Source organism: Hirundo rustica, chromosome 3 (genome assembly GCF_015227805.2).
Source record: "Hirundo rustica isolate bHirRus1 chromosome 3, bHirRus1.pri.v3, whole genome shotgun sequence".
Lineage (NCBI taxonomy): Eukaryota > Metazoa > Chordata > Aves > Passeriformes > Hirundinidae > Hirundo > Hirundo rustica.
Genome location: NC_053452.1, coordinates 63,419,718 through 63,438,235, shown reverse-complemented (window position 1 = coordinate 63,438,235; position 18,518 = coordinate 63,419,718). Strand labels below are relative to the sequence as shown.

General features: G+C 39.7%; 1 protein-coding gene across 1 annotated transcript in view; it reads left to right on the top strand.

The window, feature by feature from the left end:
- Positions 1 to 18,518, top strand: part of RNF217 (ring finger protein 217) — a 66,045-nt gene that overhangs the window by 19,451 nt on the left and 28,076 nt on the right. Inside the window, exon 2 of the mRNA XM_058419796.1 lies at positions 13,657 to 13,890. Within this exon, the coding sequence (XP_058275779.1) occupies positions 13,657 to 13,890 (234 nt within the window). The remainder of the gene's footprint in view (positions 1 to 13,656; positions 13,891 to 18,518) is intronic.

Genomic DNA, 18,518 nt, shown 5'->3' with positions numbered 1-18,518 from the left:
TTCTGTCCTACTGTGCTGCCAGAAATTCTCAGCTTTTATGATTATACTTCTCTAGTTTCAAAAACCTATAGTGTGTTGGGGTGGTGGGCAAGAGTCAAAAGTAGACAGAAATTCTAAAATTACTGCATATATTAGGAAACTAACAGAACCATGTTTGTTCTCAGGCAGCAGTGTTTTGATTCTTAGAGAGAAATGTGAATACACCTCAGAATTTAGTTCTGCAGCAAGATGCCACTCATTTTCCTTGTTGCAGGGAGCACTGTGAAAAGTACATAAAATTTATCTGGATTTTTGGGCATTCTCTCAAACCCACAAAAGTCACAAATACAAATATTCCTGCCTTTATTTTGCACAGAAAGTCAGTGTGTTCTGGGGCATCAGTTTCCTGCATAGCAGCAACAGCAGCTTTTAGTGGCAGCTTCTGCTGTTTGGTGCTGGTTAAAAAGAGACTTTACAAGTGCAGAGTCATCAGTGGATGAAAATGTGGAGCAACTGAAACAGTTCAGAGGTGAACCAGTCGGTGTGTGTTATTAAAGTCAGGAAAAGTATGTGGATTCAGAAAATTTTGATGGCTAGATTTTTTTTTCCTCATGAATGTCAGGCAAGAGAATGTTATTTTCCAGAGGAAAACTGCAGGAGAGAAAAGGTGCAAATTATGAGAAAGGCATGATTTCGTAGGAAAGGCTGATACAGGTCCCTCTTCTTTTTCCTGAATCTTGTGTTCTTCTTCCTCTCCCCAAACAAGCTATCAAAGCTGCAGCTTCTTTCCCCTTTCTACTTGTCTCTGTCACAAAATCTGTTGATCCTTTTTTTGGTCTGGCAAAATCAGGAGTTGGAGATCTATGTCCTTGTGTACACACCCTCTTGAGTTCTGTTACTGTGCCTTGTAACTTCTACTCCTGTGCTGCTTCACTTCCTACTTAGTAGCTTTTCTCCCACTGAGGACTAAGTTCTTTGGAAATAATGAAACTAGAATTTGCTCAGCTGGTATTGAATTCAATTACTGCTAGAGTCTGTGGCATCAGAAGTGGAGAATGCATAGAGTTGACTTGATACCTTCTTCAGCTCACTTCAGCTGCCCACCTCCTGGTCTCCAGTCCTTTCTGGTGGTGGTTTAAAAACTGTCACCTTCTGGTACTACAAAAATGCTTCCATAAAAAATCTGTATGACAAGACAGTTTCTGCAGCCCCAGAAAAGTTTAGGGCTGGCTGAAATGGAGTGTCCAGGTATCTAACAACCTGTTCATCAGTTTTCAAACCTTCGTAGTTAGTCAATACTCCTTGATTATTCTCTTTTTGGGTTTTGGTTTATTGCAAGGGGTGATGTTGAGACAAGTTTGAATTACTTTTGTTTGTAAAGAGGTAGGCAGTACCTACAGAAATAAAAAGCAGTGATTTTCTTCTGGTTATAAACAGTTTATCCTACTGTAACCATTTTTTAACTTGGAGTCTCCAGAGATAACATCTTTACCCTTGGAATAGAACAATGAAGCATATTTAGTAAAAACTTCATGCGGTGTATGTCAAGTTAATCAAGTGTCCTCTTCATAGTTATACTTTAATAATCATTGTTTTATTCTTATAGTCAGCTTCTTCACAATGTTTTGTAGCATATGCGACAGCTGTTGGTAGGGTTCCTCCCTGCTGCTTGGTCCAGAGTTGCTGAGGTTACCTATTAACATAGTTGTTTCATTACAAGTAATGTATTTCTTCATCTTGAAAAACCTGCTTACTTCACAGCTATTCCTCTTGCTCTAGCTTTACAGATAAGACTCTTGTATCCTTCAGGGAGACAGTTGAGAGGAGAGCAGGAATTGTGCCAACAGAAGTGGAAAACGTGAAAATCGAAGGGCTGTGGGGTGGGTGTTAGGGCACATGCTGAGCTGAAACCTGAAGCTCAGTGAAGGATTTTCGTGCATGTTGCTGAGCTTTTTCAGTACTTGTACAAAATGGGAAAACATACATTTGTACTTATAAGCCAGATAATCACCTAGCTATAACAAAATTCAGGCTGCTTTTTGAGGAACAGAAGTTCTGGCACTTGTGCAGAAAATGCTGTTGCTTAGACTCTCATGGAGGCAGTGATCAAGTGCACCCCTTCAACCCTGGTGCTGTAGTTGCCATTAAGTTTTTCTTTTTTACTGAGAGGAGCTGCTGAGCATAATTTGGGCTTGTAGCTTCCTAAAAGTAAGCACAGTTAACACAAGATGTGCTTGGTACTTGATCTGAAGGTGTAGATTGACATGGCAGGTAAGACAACTGGTGGCCTTCTACCTCTGCAAGAATCTCTCCTTGTCTGCGTGCTTCCCACTTTTCTCTTGGGCTGTGAAGTAGTGATCATTTGTCACGGGGGAATTAATTCACCTGCTTTAAATTAGAAAACTAATTTTAAAACACTTCAGTCCCCTGTGTTAGCGAACTGAAACTTCTCTCCTTGCAGCCTTGCAATTGCTTTCTAAAGGAGAGAAAAAGAAGGGAAGGCTACATTGACTTCTTCTACAAATTTTTATCCATTAGTCTGGTGCAGTCTGAGATAACATCAGTCTTGGCTGACTGTGACCTGGTGGAGTCGCTGAAGGGGTCTGAGACCGGAGGAGGGATACTGGGAACAGCTGCTATGGGAGAGGTCTGGCTGGACTTGTATGCCAAACCTTTCAGGTCCCAAAAAGGTGTTTGGTCACTTAATTGGAGACATTGGGTTAGGCTGGTAATACAGGGTAACCCTGGCATACCATCCAGAAAGAAAAGTCTGTGTGGGTAGTAGTCTTCTTTTTCCTTTCTATTTCAGGTCAGTCTCTAACCAGCCCAAAAGGATTATTGCAGGGATCTCAATTCAGTGTTAACAATAGTTATTCCTTTGTTTCCACTGTCTGGGGCTGCTGTTACTCTCAAAGTGATTAAGAACTTAAGGCAGGGAAAGAAAATGTCTTTTTGTCTTGCAGTGGTTTTTTGTTTTGGTTTGGTTTTTATTTCTCCTACATGCAAGTATTTCCACAGCCTTCTCTGATCACAATGATACTTCTGCACAAATCAAGTCTCCTCCTCACTGTTAACACTAAGATTTTAGCCGGGATTCTAACCGGGGGCACTTGACTTGTTCTACCTTTGTTGTTCATTTTTGCCTCATCACAAAAGCAGGCTGTCAGAGCACAACACTACCTTGCAACATCTTCGTCAAATCCATATCAACATTTTTAAATAGTAAAAGGTTCGTAGTAAAGGTCATGTTATGTTATACTTCTCTGGTAAACATAGATTTACATATATAAGCAGTAGATGAGATAACGAGTAGTGGATTTGGTTTGCTTTGTCTTTATAAAGAGAATTTGTAAAAATGGGAAGTTGTAGTTTCTTCTCTTGTTGTAAACCTGATGTGAAAATGAGTACATTAATAGCTTGGTCAGCTGATAGAACTGCCTTTAGGAATTTAAATTAACTTGCTTCAAGTATTTTCTGCCTTAGGAGGAAGTGGTGAATGGAATATATTGTTATAAACACAGTTACAGTTTGATTTTCCTAGTATACAAGACCTATATTGTCCGCTTCTCCCCTTGTTTTGCTGTTTCCAATGGTTTTATTATATAAAGATTCTAGCTGCTTTTGACAAACATGGTCTGCAGCAGCCAGTACACAAACTGTCCCTTAATCAAGCTGAAGTTCCAGCTTCAGTGTGGACCCTATTCTGTCAGTTTCTTAGGTGGACTGACCTGACACAGAAACAACCCCAGAATTACTGCCAGAGTTTCATCATTGGGAGAATTAACTCTGATAGCTTGACTGTTTAAAAATTACTATGCACTAGACAAGTGCAGCACTCTACAGGATTAGGTCAGTTATGGGACAGAATTCTACTTTGAACTTTCGTAAGATGATTTTTTTCTTCTGTGCCATAGGTTTCTGCTGAGGTATTTTAGGTAACAGTTTAACTCCTTGGAGATGGGTGATTTGCTCCCAGCTGGGGTGACACTTGACTTCAGTTCTGCTTCTCCAAGTATGGATCAGAATCACTGTTTAAGCTTTTCCCTCAGCTCCCTGGAAAAGGTTGTACTGTTTGCACTTGTTTATCTTGTATATTTTCTCCCTATGGTGGCTGTATCTGTCTTTGCATTAAAGGTGAACCAAAATGTGGTTTCAACTTACAATGCACTGTGAGAAATAACTTGATGAAGTAGTGTGGCACTGGAGTTATAGCACATTATCTAGGGTTTGTCCAAGTGATGGCATGTGGGGAGAAGCTTCAAAGTTTATTCTGCTTTAGCCTTTCCCAGGTTTATTCCTGAAAATGGGTCAGTGTGCACATCCATCACTGAAGCCATGTAAAAGTTACCAATTTCTGTCACTTCATGGTACCTTTTATTAGCACAGCTTTTTGTCAAAACCAGCTGTGTTGTGGATTGGTACTGCTACACTGAGATGGGTTGCCTTTCAAAAAGGCGGAGCAAAATAACTATTTATGAATCAAAACTTAGCTCTTTTGTAACATCTTGATCACATAAAGGAGTTTATTCAAGTTACCTTTTTTATAGGCAAAGACAAGTAATTGTATTTTAACCTCATACATTATACCTTGGATCTAAGAAATGTCTATTGTTACTCCTGACAATGACCTGCCAGTTTGGAAATACTTTCCAGGCTTTCTTCTGCTTTTGCTTGTACCTATGTAACTCTGCTGTTTTTTTATTAAATTCATCAAGAGTACACAATTTGGCTTCATGTCTGATAGTCAAACATGAAAATACTGATTATTAATACATGCACAAGAAAACTCACAAACTCAAAACTAGTAAAGGCATGGAAACTAGTTGTAGTTATCTTTCTGAAGGAAAGCAGGACAGTTAAAAAACAGCTATAAAATGCCTATCCTTTTTTCTCTCGGCTGGGAAATGTAGATGATCAGGTTGGTGAAGAGAATAGTTGAGACATTTGTGTTAAAAGTTCTCGTTATTTTTAAGTATTCACCCACATCCATGCCAACTCTGTCAGGTTTTGTAGCTGTCTTCTGGGATGTATTAGTGAGTTAAGCAAGAGCATACTCCTCTTCTCTTACCTTCTTTGCTTGGTTATGAGAGCTTTTCTTATTTTATACTAAGTACCAATTTCTGTTGGAAGAATATCAAGCATCATGAAGTGTTTCCATAGGTACAACAGTAAAACGTAACAGCAGCTGTTGTTGGAGAAACCAAGGGTTAATTAATTATTGCTGATGATATCAGTTGTTATTATCTGTACTAGAGGTTCAGTAATAAGGTTAGTGAATAGGTTGTGCAAATATACTGTGATTTGTCCTATTTTATTTGAAATAAATAAAATACTGCCTGGCAAATGGGAGCTCAGGAGCCTATTCCAGGTTTCATATCTCGTGGGGAACCTGACTATTACATTGCAGAATAGTAGAAAAATGAACTTTTGATTTTGTCTTTTTCAACACAAATAATTGTAGGATAAATTTTCACTGTTCATGGATTTTTCGTGGCTCCACACGAAGACCGAAATGGTGATTCCAAGTGAAGATTAGGACCATGTTTTTTCACTTTTCTATAACAGCTTATCCTTGAATGGTTTGGATTGAGAGGGACATTAAAGATCGTCCAGTTGCAGCCCCTCTGCTCTAACCAGAGATACCACCCACTATACCAGTCTGCCCAGGACCTGATCCAGCTTGGCCTTCAACGCTTCCTGGGATGGAACATTGACAACTTCTCTGGACAACCTGTGCCAGTGTCTCCCCACCTCTCAGTAAAGATTTCCTCCTAACATCTGATCTAAGCCTACCTTCTTTCTGTTTAAGGCCATTACCCCTTGTCCTGTAACTCCATGCAGTTGTAGGAAATCTCCAGCTCTTTTATATGCCTTTTGTAGGATCTGTAAGGCTGCCCTGGGGTCTCCCTGGAGCCGCCTTTTCTCTATGCTTAAGACTTCCTCAGCCTGTCTTTATCAAAGAGGTGCTCCAGTCTTCTGATTGTTTCACGGATGTTAACTTTCTGTCCATCTTTAAGAAAGACATGGGAAAGGTTTTGATTGTGATGCTAATTATTGTTAATAGTTAACAATATTATTCCTTTGGAATAGATTTGTACCTTGGATAATCCAGCCTGAACCTGGTGGAGGTTGGAGTTTGACTGTAGATGATTTCCTGTTGTAAGCAAGACAAGGAGACAGCTATGTACCTTTTTAAGCATTATTCCTGTGGGAGAGTGTCATACACATAAAAATTATCTGCTGAAGTAACTGAGCACACTTGGGTTTAATCTCCTTAATTGGGAGAATTGGATTTTGATTTTTGGGGAGTTATTTTGTTTTCTTTCTAATTTATTTTCTGAGGTAAGTATTTAAATGAATTATGGTGAACTCATCATGACTTCTATGCTTTTGGGAGCTCAGGCATGCTGAAAGTGAGGGTTGCTGCCCAGTGGCAGGGGGAAGGTAAGTAGTCAGTGGCTGCTGCTATGTCTGTATCCCATCATGTTCAACCTGTTCCCTCCTCACTGTCCCATTGTATAAGCATGGGTTCTTGCAGTTTATGCCTTAGCAGAGAACTCAGATGAGCAGAATATACCTGGGTTAGGTTTGGCTGGTAAGAAATTGAAGTACAGAGGACAATTTCTACAAGTCTTATTCTGGCTATGGGAGAACAGGCTGTCCCCCTCTGAATTTAAGACTTAATTAAAGAGGTAACTGATAACTTTGTATCTTATTTTACAAGAATCGGCTGTGAGAGTTGGCTTGTTCTGGTACTGTGTTATTTGGCTGTGATGTTTTTATACACATGCTGAAAGCCTAACAAGCCATTACCATTACAAAGAAGGTGTTAATTCTTTGCTACTTGTATTTCCTAATGCTACAGAGACCCTTCACGAAGGGCTCACTCCTGAGATGCCCAGGTTATTTAAATTTATCATGGTACATGGATGGTCTCCTGGCCCTTGCTTCTTTTCTGAAATCCCTTTCTGCACCTGCTCAGTTCTAATTTGGGGTCTTTTGGTCTCCTTGGCAGGAACAACTGCCTCCGTTTGCCAGCTGAGAAAGGGCAGGTATCTGGCTTGTTCTTCAAAGCTCTTCTTTCATGAGCATCTTTGGATCTTTTATTGAAAGCAAATATACCTTCTAAGGAATAGAAAAATCAACATGAGCATGCTTATATTGGTAATATGCACGCCTGGGCAAAATCAGAAAGCTTTTGTGCTTTTCCTTCTTCCCTTAATGAATGCTGAAAGGGCTGTGGGTTTGGGTTAGATTCCTCCAAGGTTTGCAGTTTCTGCCATTATTTTTCCCACGTTAATGTCCTCCACTGGGATTTCCCCCTCCTTCTGCCACCACACACATGTGGGGAGGAGAGGTGAAAGCTTTCACAACCTCTGGGAGGCCTGGAGAGTGCAAGATAAAGCATTCTGATAGTCAGTGTCTTGGTCCAGCTCTGGCATGCCTCTTTGCCAGAGAGTGATTGAGCTCTGTGTGCAGCCATCCAGGTGTACCAGCCCTGGTTTTGTCCAGTCATGGGCCTAAGCTTTACCTCTGCTCTGGATTTCAGCTCACTGTGCATTCCAGAACACCAGAACAGAAAGCACATAACCTCCATGCTTGCTGGTGATGTGCGTTAGGTTTGATGAGTAGTAGCAGGCAGAGGCATGACTTAATGCAGCGCAGTTTTTCTAAATGCATTGCTGAGGTAAAATTTTCCTTTTTTAATTCACTCAGTGTAGTAACAGGAGATGAAAATACAAAAAGGGAGAGCTCTCCATGTCGATAATTGTTCATTTCTCTCAAAGGACAATTTCAGTATTAATTTGTTTTTCTAAAAGTAATTTTCTATAAATCCTATCCCTTTGTGGTGAGGACAAATAATATCCGGATGTTTCTGTTGGTATCAGATCCATGTGAACAGGTAACATCTAGTTCTGTGGAAGAAAAAAGGAGTAGAACTACTTGTCACCATGTCTTCAAATGAGAAAGCAAATTAAGAGGCCTTTAAGAAAAAGGTTTGTTTGAACTTAGGTGCATTCTGAAAAAATTCTAGTTTATCCTCAGGGTTTTTTTAGGAGAGTTGTAGATGTGACTGTGGAATGAGAAAGAAGTTTGAATGGGAAACAAACAAAATGGTGTGGGGTTTTGCTCCAGGCAGCCAAGGACAGTTTTGCCAGTTAGGGTTTTGGGTTGTTTCTGGGGCTAAAGGTACTCTGGTCTCTTCCCACACAGGTGGTGCTGGCTGTGACCCTCGCTGGTGTGTAGCTGCACCATTCCACAGTGCTCCTGGGGACATGGATGTGTGTAAGTGTGCTCCTGACAGTGGTCCTCAGTTGTGGATGAAGCTGGAGTCTCTGCCTCTGGCTGAAGATGTAAAAAGTAGATGACCTTTGAGAATTTAAGTTGATGCTGTGTTTAGATATGCTTTGTAAAGCATTCAGAAGACTTGCCTTTGGAGCAGAAAGGTCAAACTTGTGATGTGGTGGTGGTGATTGGATGCAGTTATGTACCTTTAAATTCCCTCCCAGCTTCTTGCTTTTGAGTGCCTTTCATCTGAAGGATGAGGGACTAGCAAATACTTCAAAGTCCCTGAGACTTAGCTTCTTTTTGTGCCTTTTTAGTGTTGACAGTGTGGTAATTAATGCAAAATTAATTGAAAACAAATTGTTGTCAAAACTAGAAGAGGTGGTGTCTGCTCAAGCCTGCAGTGTTTGTGCCTTAGTGACTCTCTCTCTGAGAGAGATGTCACATTGAGCAGGAATCAACGTGTCATTGTCATGGCTGCATCCACAAGTGTGGTACTTGTGAAAGGAAAAAGAAGACTCAGAGAACATGTGAAGGGGAGCAAACCCTCTCAGGATTGCTCTGTGTGAGCTGGTGACACAATAGAAAATACTCCAGTTCAACTTTTATTAATAATAAATGGCCTTTAGATATCTTAATGACAGCTCAAATACATCATTTTGAACACCTTCTGGATCCTTTTGAGGACAGTGGTACACCCCCTGATAAAGGCTAGTGAAGGTCTTCCCTCTTAAGGAGAGCAGTGATGACTCTTGACTGATGTTACAGATAATTGTCAGAGAAGATGGTGGAGCAACTGAATGAGACAGGCATTCAGGAAATAATTTATTACAGGTCTGTTGAGAAATGAATTAAAGAGGGAGTAAAAGTGAAACACCCCGTGGAGTACGGTTTGTGAAGTAATGAATTTGTGTGAAAATGTTCTGTGGAGGAGGTGGCACACACAAAACAGATAATGTTCTTTCTCTTTGTAGTGATACAACTTAAGTAGCTACTGATCTAATTACTCTAAATTCTAGTTGTTTATTCTTGCATGTCTTGCAGCAGCACTGTGGATTTGTACCATTTGAGAGCAAGGAGGGAGGATGAATGAACTGAAGAAGAGAATGTATTTCACAGGAGTTTTTTTTTTTAACGAATTTTGATGGAGAATGCCATCAAAACCACAAAATGCCTTTAAGGCAGGTGCAAAATGTGTAGTAAACGTTTGAACTGTCTTTGGTTGGCACTTCTTGAGTCATGTCTACTTGGATTTCATTTGGTTAGCACCTACCACTGTGGAGTTCTGAATCATGGTGATTGCTTCAAGTATTTTCCACAAATTATTACTGGCTTTTTAAAGAAAATAAATTCATAATGTCACACTTTCCAAATGTACTGGAAAAGTAATTCTTCACTGCTTTGTAACTTACCAATGAAAATGAAAAAAAAAAGGTTCCTGTGAACTAGAAAGGAATAGGATTTTTGCTTATAAATAAAGGGAATTTTAATCCAACTGTTTCTTTACTTAGGGTATGAAAGGCCTCTAGGCTAGATTGTCCCTTCCCTTGCATCTGTGCATTTCCAGAATATTTTTTTTAATGCATAACTTCCTTAGTAATTGAGAGGGGATAATGTGGCACATGGGTAGAAATCAAATTTCTCTACAGAACTGTATATTTGGCGTGGCGATGTTCACTGTCAGCTTTAAGAAGAAAGAGCAATTAACTAAAAGTGAAGTTCCACTTAGGAAATGTTTGTTTGTAGATGTGTTATAAAATAGAATGGACCTTTCTTTAAGGAATATATCTGCAATACAGCAGCGCAAGTATTGCCTGCAAATGTTACATTACATCCAGCTTGGGGCAGGCCTAATGGCAGGTATAAATCAGTGCTTTTCTGGTGTAGTTTGAACTTTGCTTTCTGTGTAGTTAACAAAGATTTACTTTAAAAGAAGGCTCAGTCTGGGAAAACTATTTTCTGAGTTAAAGTATTGTGCCATCTGTTTCTGTTTTCTGTTGGTATCATTGCTTTCTTGGGCAGTTAGTAAATCAGTGCAGAGTCTGTGTGTTCTGTCTCTGTTCCCCCCTGCCCTTTCTCCTCCCTACCCCCTGCCAATAAGAGCGCTTTTAAAATAAAATGTCAGGAGTTGGCAGGGGGAGGTACATACTGTTCTCCTGATAATTTAAATGTTATCTTTCTGTAGGATGAAAGGCTAGAGCCTGCTTTCTTCTGAATTGTAAGCAGAGTAGCCCCTCCTGAGATGCTTTACAGAAGTGAAACACTACTGAGCGTAAGAGCTGGATGCTGCCTGACAGTAAACCCTGCTGCAGCTCAGCTGCTCTTAGGCATATGAGTCCTTCCTCATGCTGTGAAGATGCACTGTGCTGTTCTGTATACTGAGGATTCTGAAATTCTTCATACACAGTGGTTTTCTTAAAACTTGGGGGCTTGACATTGTGAGAAGCTGTTATTGAAGGGATAAGGCTCTTCAAAAAAAAAAAAAAAAAAAAGAAAAGAAAATGAAGGAAAATAATAAAACTAGTTACTTGTACCAATGTCATAAGAGATTGTTTTATATTGTTTTTCCTTTCTCATTCTGTAGCATGTCCTGAGTCCATGGCAGCAGGTAGCCTGACAGGCTTCCTCTAAAGCAATACTTCGATCAATTGCTGATACTAGGGTACAAAGATAGACTGTTTTGGTAGGACAAGGCTCCATTGAAGTTACTGCTAATAAGCAAGACAGCTCTGTTCACTTCAGTCCCATTCAAAACACAGGAAAAGGCTCAGTCTTTGCCAAACTTGAAAAGTTGAAACCATTACAGAGGTTAAAAATTACTTATTTCAAGTGGGTGTAAAACATATTTTCAAAATAAACACTGAAACCACACCTGACTCTTACCACATATATTAATCATATTCTGTGTGGGCATGAAGTACAGAAAATGTTGAGCTTTGTATTCCTTGGTTTTATAAATGCAGGTTTGTTCTAACTAGCATTTAATATAAGCAATGCTTAAGTACTGTCATACAATGCACCTTCTCACTATGTAGTGCTACTCCATTGTAGCGTAGTTTACTCCTGGCAGAAAGATTTAATATCTTTTTTAATATCTCCCTAATGATTAAACAATTTTTTAGAAAAATGATGTAGTCATAGGTGGGATTAATTTGGCTATTTGGTTCTAAAGCAAAAGCAACTTGTCTAAACAAAATTTGATGCTAATCCTACTGCAATAGGTTTTTGTGTTTCTGTAGCAAATTATTCTCTTGGTTCAGTATGCTTGTATTCTGTAGTGCTGTACTGACTGTCATCTGCTTTTTAAGAAAAGCTCCTTGATGCACTGTGTGATTCTTCTGAGAACAGTCCAGTGGTCTGTATGCTTGATTTCAATTTTACATGCTGCTACAGGTGAATCAGCATCCTACAGGTATAAAATGTTGGTATTCCCACAGCATGTAGTATGTGAGGTTTGGGGGAATATATATATATATATATATTTATTATTATTATTATTTTATTTTTTTTTAATGCCTTTGAGTACGTACTCCTCCTACTTAGACTTGTCTGTGTAAAAGCCAAACTGAGTCTGGCATTGTTTGCATGTGTCAGACCTCTGCCCACCTTTTAGAGCTGGAAATGAAATGTGGGGAATTTCCCTCCTAAAAATGGGTGTATTACGGGGGAGCTGCCTATCCTCTGTACTGCAGACAGATTGGCCTCCATCCTGACCTGCCTGTGCCTTGAGCCAAGGCTGCTCAGGGCACCGTGGCAGTGATAGCTTGCTGACGTGTTCTCCACCATACTCTGGTCTGAGGCTCTCTGCCACCGTCCACACCCTGCATTTTTATCTCTAACACAGACCTAATCTCTTGGTTCTCCTGAGTTTTAGCTGTGTTGCTGAGAGAACAGAGGTAGTGCAGCAGGAGTTTTTTTTAAAATCAGTATAAACCTTGGGTTTGATACCATGTTGTTATGACTCTTCTAATCCTCTGGTTCCTGACTGAATTATCATTCTGTCAGAGTCCATGTGGCTCAGTTGCTGAAGCACCAATGACAGGGTTGCACTGTGCTGCTTTTTAGGGTTTTGCCCTCCTTTTTTAGCTTAAATACTGCATTAGTGGAGTCTTTGTGTCTCCTGGTACCACTATGAAGCAATGAGATCTGCATCCAAATGTGAGGTGTTTCTGTCCTATTTAGTGTATTGTTCGGTGGGTTTCTGTAATTGAGCATATTAAAAAATAAGCAGTGTGGGGAAATCAAGCTTGCCAATGTTCAAATAGTAATTCCTGGAAGGAGATGCTGGTTGCACCCTTTTTCGCTTCATGGAAATACTCAATAAGGAAGGAGTTGAGCCAGTGGTCAGATGCACTTGTGCAGTCAAAATTCACTAATCTAAGATTATTTGGGACAAACATGCTCTAGCTGGGTCCTTGCAGACTCAAGATCCAGCAGAGTTTATTAACTTGGGCTCACTGCCAAGCAAATGCAACTCTGGTGTTCCCAGACCAAGTAGGATCTGCTGTTTTGGCATGGAGTCCGAGCAGTTATAAAACTTGCCAAGTGTGAAGGGTGCAGGTCTGTGTCCAGCGCAGTTCTTGGGTCCAGGAGCTCTAGAAACATGTTACAGATACCTGAACATAGGGATCAGCTTGGTGCCATCAGGACAGATCAACAACAGTTTCTGCCCTGTTAACCTCAAGTTTGTTTGTTTGTCTGGTTTTAGTTTGGTTTTTATTAAGGTTTTTTAGTGTTGTTGGGGTGTGTATTTTTTAAAACTTTTAACTCTTGTGTTCTGGGGAAATATATTAACTTTCTGCATATGCAGTATGGCATGTCAGGAGGTTCTTGAAAACAGACTGCAGAGGCACTGAGTGTACTGAGCAGGAACCAGCTCAGGGTTCCTGAGTCAGAGCTGCTGATCCTAAATTGACTTTGTTTCTCTGTGTTTTGATTCCCATGTCGTTTTGCAGTGAAACAGTATGCAAATGATTGCATTGTCTGCTTTTTCACAGCCTTTGTGAGCCATGACTGTGGTGCACTGACCATTACACCCAAAGTATGGAGTACTGGGTGGACATTTTCGGTTAGGGCTTATATTTGGTTTTGTGGTGTATGTGGCCATGGTACATACACTGAGAGAATATGTTTAATAACTGCAGTTGTCGGGGTAATTAGCTTTTCCATTTGGATTTAAAAATGCTCTCTGGAAAAATTGCAGTGTCCATGGTGTAATTCCACCAAGCAGAAATTAAATAATTTAAAGATGATACGCTAGGTAGTCCCTGGATTGTTACAGTATTTGAAATTAATTTTCCTCACAAAATTCTCCAATGCTTGCCTAACTTTTCCAAGCAAAAGGCTATACAGCTTTTTTTTTTTTTTTTTTTTCTGTACTTTTGTTTACAGGTGCAGCTGGGACAAGCAGATATAAAATGCCCCATCACAGAGTGCAGCGAACACCTGGATGAAACAACTGTCCTCTATAACCTGCCCCATGATGACATCATCAAGTATAAATACTTCCTGGAACTCAGCCGCATTGACTCCAGCACCAAGCCATGCCCTCAGTGCAAGCACTTTACAACCTTCCGGAGGAGAGGCCACATTCCTACCCCTGCCAAATTGGAGAACAAATACAAAGTGAGCATGCTTGCCGGGGCTGTGGGTTAGATGGCACTGCAAAAGTAGGACAGCATTTGGTGAGCATTAAATGAACTTTTTTGTTTCACTGGAGCTATGTGCAAGCTATGATTAGGAATATGAACCTGTAGTACATCACTGGTTAGGTACTTAATTGACTTCAAGCAGCTGTGCTCTTCAGCCTTTATTTTTTTTGGTAGGTGGCATAATTTTGTTCTGAGATCCATTTAATTTAAGGAGTGTTTCCTTTCTGACGTGCAAATAATATGGTCACAGTCAGAAGAGACTGGGAAAGGGGAGTTACCACTATAACCGATAATTTTAGTCACACAATTTTTAAGTTTTCCCCGGAACTCTGGGTGAGTGAGTTCAAGGCATTTATGATGGTAGGATGTTGGCTTTGCTTCTTCCTTAGTAATAGAGCTGTTGTCTGTCCTACATGTTAATTCTGATTTCTTCACTCTCTGACCAGAGGTTATGCATTACTGTAGTCTCATTGTTCACAATGCAGAACTTTGAGAAATAGAGGGAAAAAAACCCAACAAACTCCACAACATTTCTGCAGCATTTCTTTTCATAGAAGAGTTTCTTATACTGTGATTTTAATCAAAGATAAAAAGCAAGAATTTATAATAAGCTTTGAGCTGCCAAAAGGCCGTCTGAGTTCCAGAAGACAACAGTTGTCTGCAACACCACGTTCTGTGATAGTTTTCCATCCGGTTACTAGATTTGTTGTGGTTAATTTCATGATTGAGCTAGCCTTTCCTGGACAAACCAGTTCTCCTCAGTAGGAGTTTAGATGACTGTTTAGATAGCCCTAATTGCACAGCATAAGATTCAGACCAGTATGAAGATTAAAAGGTGGAAGATTGTGTATTCATTGGAGTTGAAAAGTTGGTAAAGCTAATTCTGAGTTACAAGCTATTTGTGCATATCCGAATAGAGCATGAATTATGTGACACACTCTGTTGGACTCAGTGTTTTCAGATTTATGTCATTGAGGTGGAAAAAATTTGAAACTGCAAGTAAAACTCCTTATGCCCAAAGCTATTCTCCTTCACCCATCTGCTTCATCATCACCACACACCAGATGTAACCCAGGGTAGATCACAGCTTGTAATGCTTTGGCAGCCACCTCTCTTAAGGTGGCTGTTAGTGTCCCACAGGTGTGGGTAATTGGTGGTGCAGCTGTTGTATCACAGGCCTGCCAGATCTGAGAACATTCCTCAGAGCATAACCAGTGCTCTTTTATGAGTTAAAATGTTCCCAACTGCCCTACAAACAACAATGGGAAGGAATGGGAGACTTTGTGATGCATAGTGCAAGCCAGGAGTAGTTTACTGGTTATGTGGTGGTTCAGTGTGTACCTGTGATCTGCAGAGCTTAAATCTCCTGGCAACAGACTCAGGCAAAATCTATCCTTTGAGCTGAGCCCAGGTGTTGTGTGCAAGAATGTCTAGTTGGTGCTAGTCAGAAATATAATTGGCAAAATGCTGGCAAGCAGTATGAATGATGATGGTCCACAGGGCTTCAGCATACTCCTTGAACTGCTTTCTGGTGTAAGTACAGGTTTAGTGATTTATTTTAAGCTTAGCACAAGGAGAAGTTTTGTTGCAGGGAGAAGGTTTAAAAGGATGACTGTTTATGACATGGAGTATATTTGAGTAATTCACACACACACGGCTGTGAACCAATATTATCTGTTTTCTTAGGTTCTCTACATGTACACATTGTGTCTTGAATTTTAGGCTGTTGGGAGGCAAAGATGCATTTTCTTTTTTGTATAGCATAGGAGACATCTGACTGGAGGCTCACATGCAAGTAATATAAACAGCAATTGCACCAGATGAGTTCTGCAGCCTCACTGCAAGTGTTGGCTTCAGGAGGACTGAGTTGTGTGTGGGTTACACATATGCACAAGCCTGCTGGTAGGATCACAGCACAGCCAGTACACTCACTCTTTTATACACTGCAAGGGGAAAGCACCCTAAAATCCAAGACTTCATTTGAACTGATACTTTAAAAATGTTAATGCCATTTCTAAAATTCTGATACAGTATTTAAAATTACAAATAAAATGGAAATTTAAAGAGGCAGCAAAGTTATAAAACAGTCCTTCTTGTTATAACTGATTTGTGTCAGCTAAGCTGATCTAGGTTCAGCAGTTCAATTGCCTGAGATTCAAGTCTGAATGTACTAAGCCTAGAAAGTTAACACGTATGTTGAGGAAGGAGGGCAAGAAAAAAAACTTCCTATCCAAACCTTTCTTGTACCATCAGTGCCACTTAGAGCCACACATAACAGCAAGAGAATTATTTAATTTTCTGTACAAAATATTTTTATCACCAATGGATCCAGCATTAACTCTGAAAATTTCCTTGCCCCTTCTCATATGTCCTGAATTGAGAGTGTAATGTAGTTGCAGACAAGACCCTAAGAAACCTTTGTTCAGAGCTGTTATGTAAAAGTGCAGTGGAAATAGACAGAAGTTGAAAAATTGCGGGTTGAGTTCCTTTGCATGGAACAGGTAAAGGTTTCACAGGAGTGAGTAAGAAGACTTGTTCTGTGAGGAAGTGCTGGCGTTTGCCTGTTAAAGTTAGTTTTTTGACCTGCCACTTGCCAGGGAGAAGCAATACTCTGTTCTGTGAGATTAATGATGAAGTTTTCTTGTTTACTTCTGTCAAGAGATATACATTGCATAAAAGGAGGACTTGAGTGCTTGGATTTCCAAATGTAAATGCTTTTCCAATGCAATTGTTACACAAACTTATCTTTTTATTGAACTACTATAATGTTTCTGAAAGTTGTTCTAGAACTCGCAGGAATTTTTTGCCAGCAGAGATGCTGAGATAGACCTGATCTGTTAGCTCCCTACTTTTGGATAAGATTTTACTTTAAGTGGCAGATATCTTCATAACTATGCATTGCTTGCTTCAGTCTTCCCTGAGCCTCAGCTGCTGCCATGTGGTGATTTTGCTGTGCTCGCCCTCCTTGCTCTCAGCTGTTCATTCCTGCCAGCCTGCTTTTGCTTATGTTGATGTTTTGGTGTCACTCTGGATGCTGGATCAAAGATCAGCCCTAATGGGGTACAAAATCTGTTTTGTTGTTGCTTATTTTCAGCTGTTTCAAGACGGGGGATGGGTTGATGATGAGGAGAAGGAAGTTTTTTTTGGCTGGAGCCCATATTTATTTTGAAATAAAGTTACAGTACCTGCAGCTAGAGACTGTAATTTATGTAATCAGTTAATTACATAATTAATTTGGCAATCCTGTTGTATAGCTACTGTTCCACCAAGCAGTAGAAAATCCCCCTAAGCTTTTTGTACTATCAGGTTCTAGGAATGTTTTTCATGTGCAGTCAGTTTTGCTATCATCAGGTCACATTGAGTTGTGGTTTGTGTTGAAATTATCTATCGGTTTTGAAAAGTCTTTTCCTGTGAGGTGAGGAAACTGATAGATAAAGTAGGTTGCAGTAAAGAGGCTTGTTAAGAAAATGGAAAATGTCAGCCTCAATGGTCAGTGTTTCAGAAAACTGAGAACCAAGAGAGTTAGAACACAAAGTTGTGCAATCTTTTCTGTTTCAAGGGAGGATGATCTCCAGATGGCATTGAAGTTTGTGATACCCATCCCCTCAATCCTAATCAACAGAAAGAGAAATCATAAAATAAGTGGGAAAATGTTTGCGTGAGGAAAAACATATTTGAAAAAACACAAGGTTAATGTTTTGTTTTGCAGATGTAGTTTGTCTGCTTTGCTGGACTATATTTACTGATTTAAAATCATATGTAGATAGTATTTCTGTGTCCTTGCTATGACAGTTTCATGACTAACTACTGAAGCATGAATCAAATAATATTTGGCTTTTCTTTCAGAAAAGCAGAGAAAAAGTGAAATAAAAATGTGAAAGACTGTTGTAATTGCCCTGTTCTGTTTCTTAAGCGCAGGACATCACACTGCATCCAAGTTTAAATGGTTTTAGGGGTTTGTTTTGCAGCCACTAGTTCCAAGAAAAATAAGGTTCATAACTGCTTAAAGGACATAGTTTTCTTTGCTTGCTTCAGTTATGCTCAGGAAGCATTGAATCCACAGAGAAGTGAAATGGCCTGTTCAAAATATCAAAACTTTTTACAAGTTGAGTTTTGAGGAAGGTGCTGTCAGGGTGACAGGTGGAAGAGGAAACTGGTAATGAAACATAGAGTTCTCACTAGTTCAGCTGGGGCCATTTGTGGTAAGAAATGTTATTTTGAGTTCCTGTGGTTACTGCCTCATCCTGTGTTTCAGTACTTTCTGATTAATGTATTTAGAAACACCTGATGTCATTGTGCATGTATAAGTTTAAATATATATCCTGGTGGCTGCTGTATTGCTTTCACTTATGTATATGCTATAATAGAAAGATAAAGTATGCAATTAATTTGTCAGATGTTCATCAAAAAACAAACCCACAGAACTTGTGTTTGAAATTATGTTGCCTTTTTTTAGGGAAGAAACTTTAACTTGCAACTTCCTGACCTGTTCATTTGGGTTTGTACTTTTTAACAACAGTGTTCTATCTCAAATGTCTGAATACTGCAACTGATAAAAGTTTTCAGGTTGTAGAACACTTAGTTGTGGTTAGAAGCTCCATT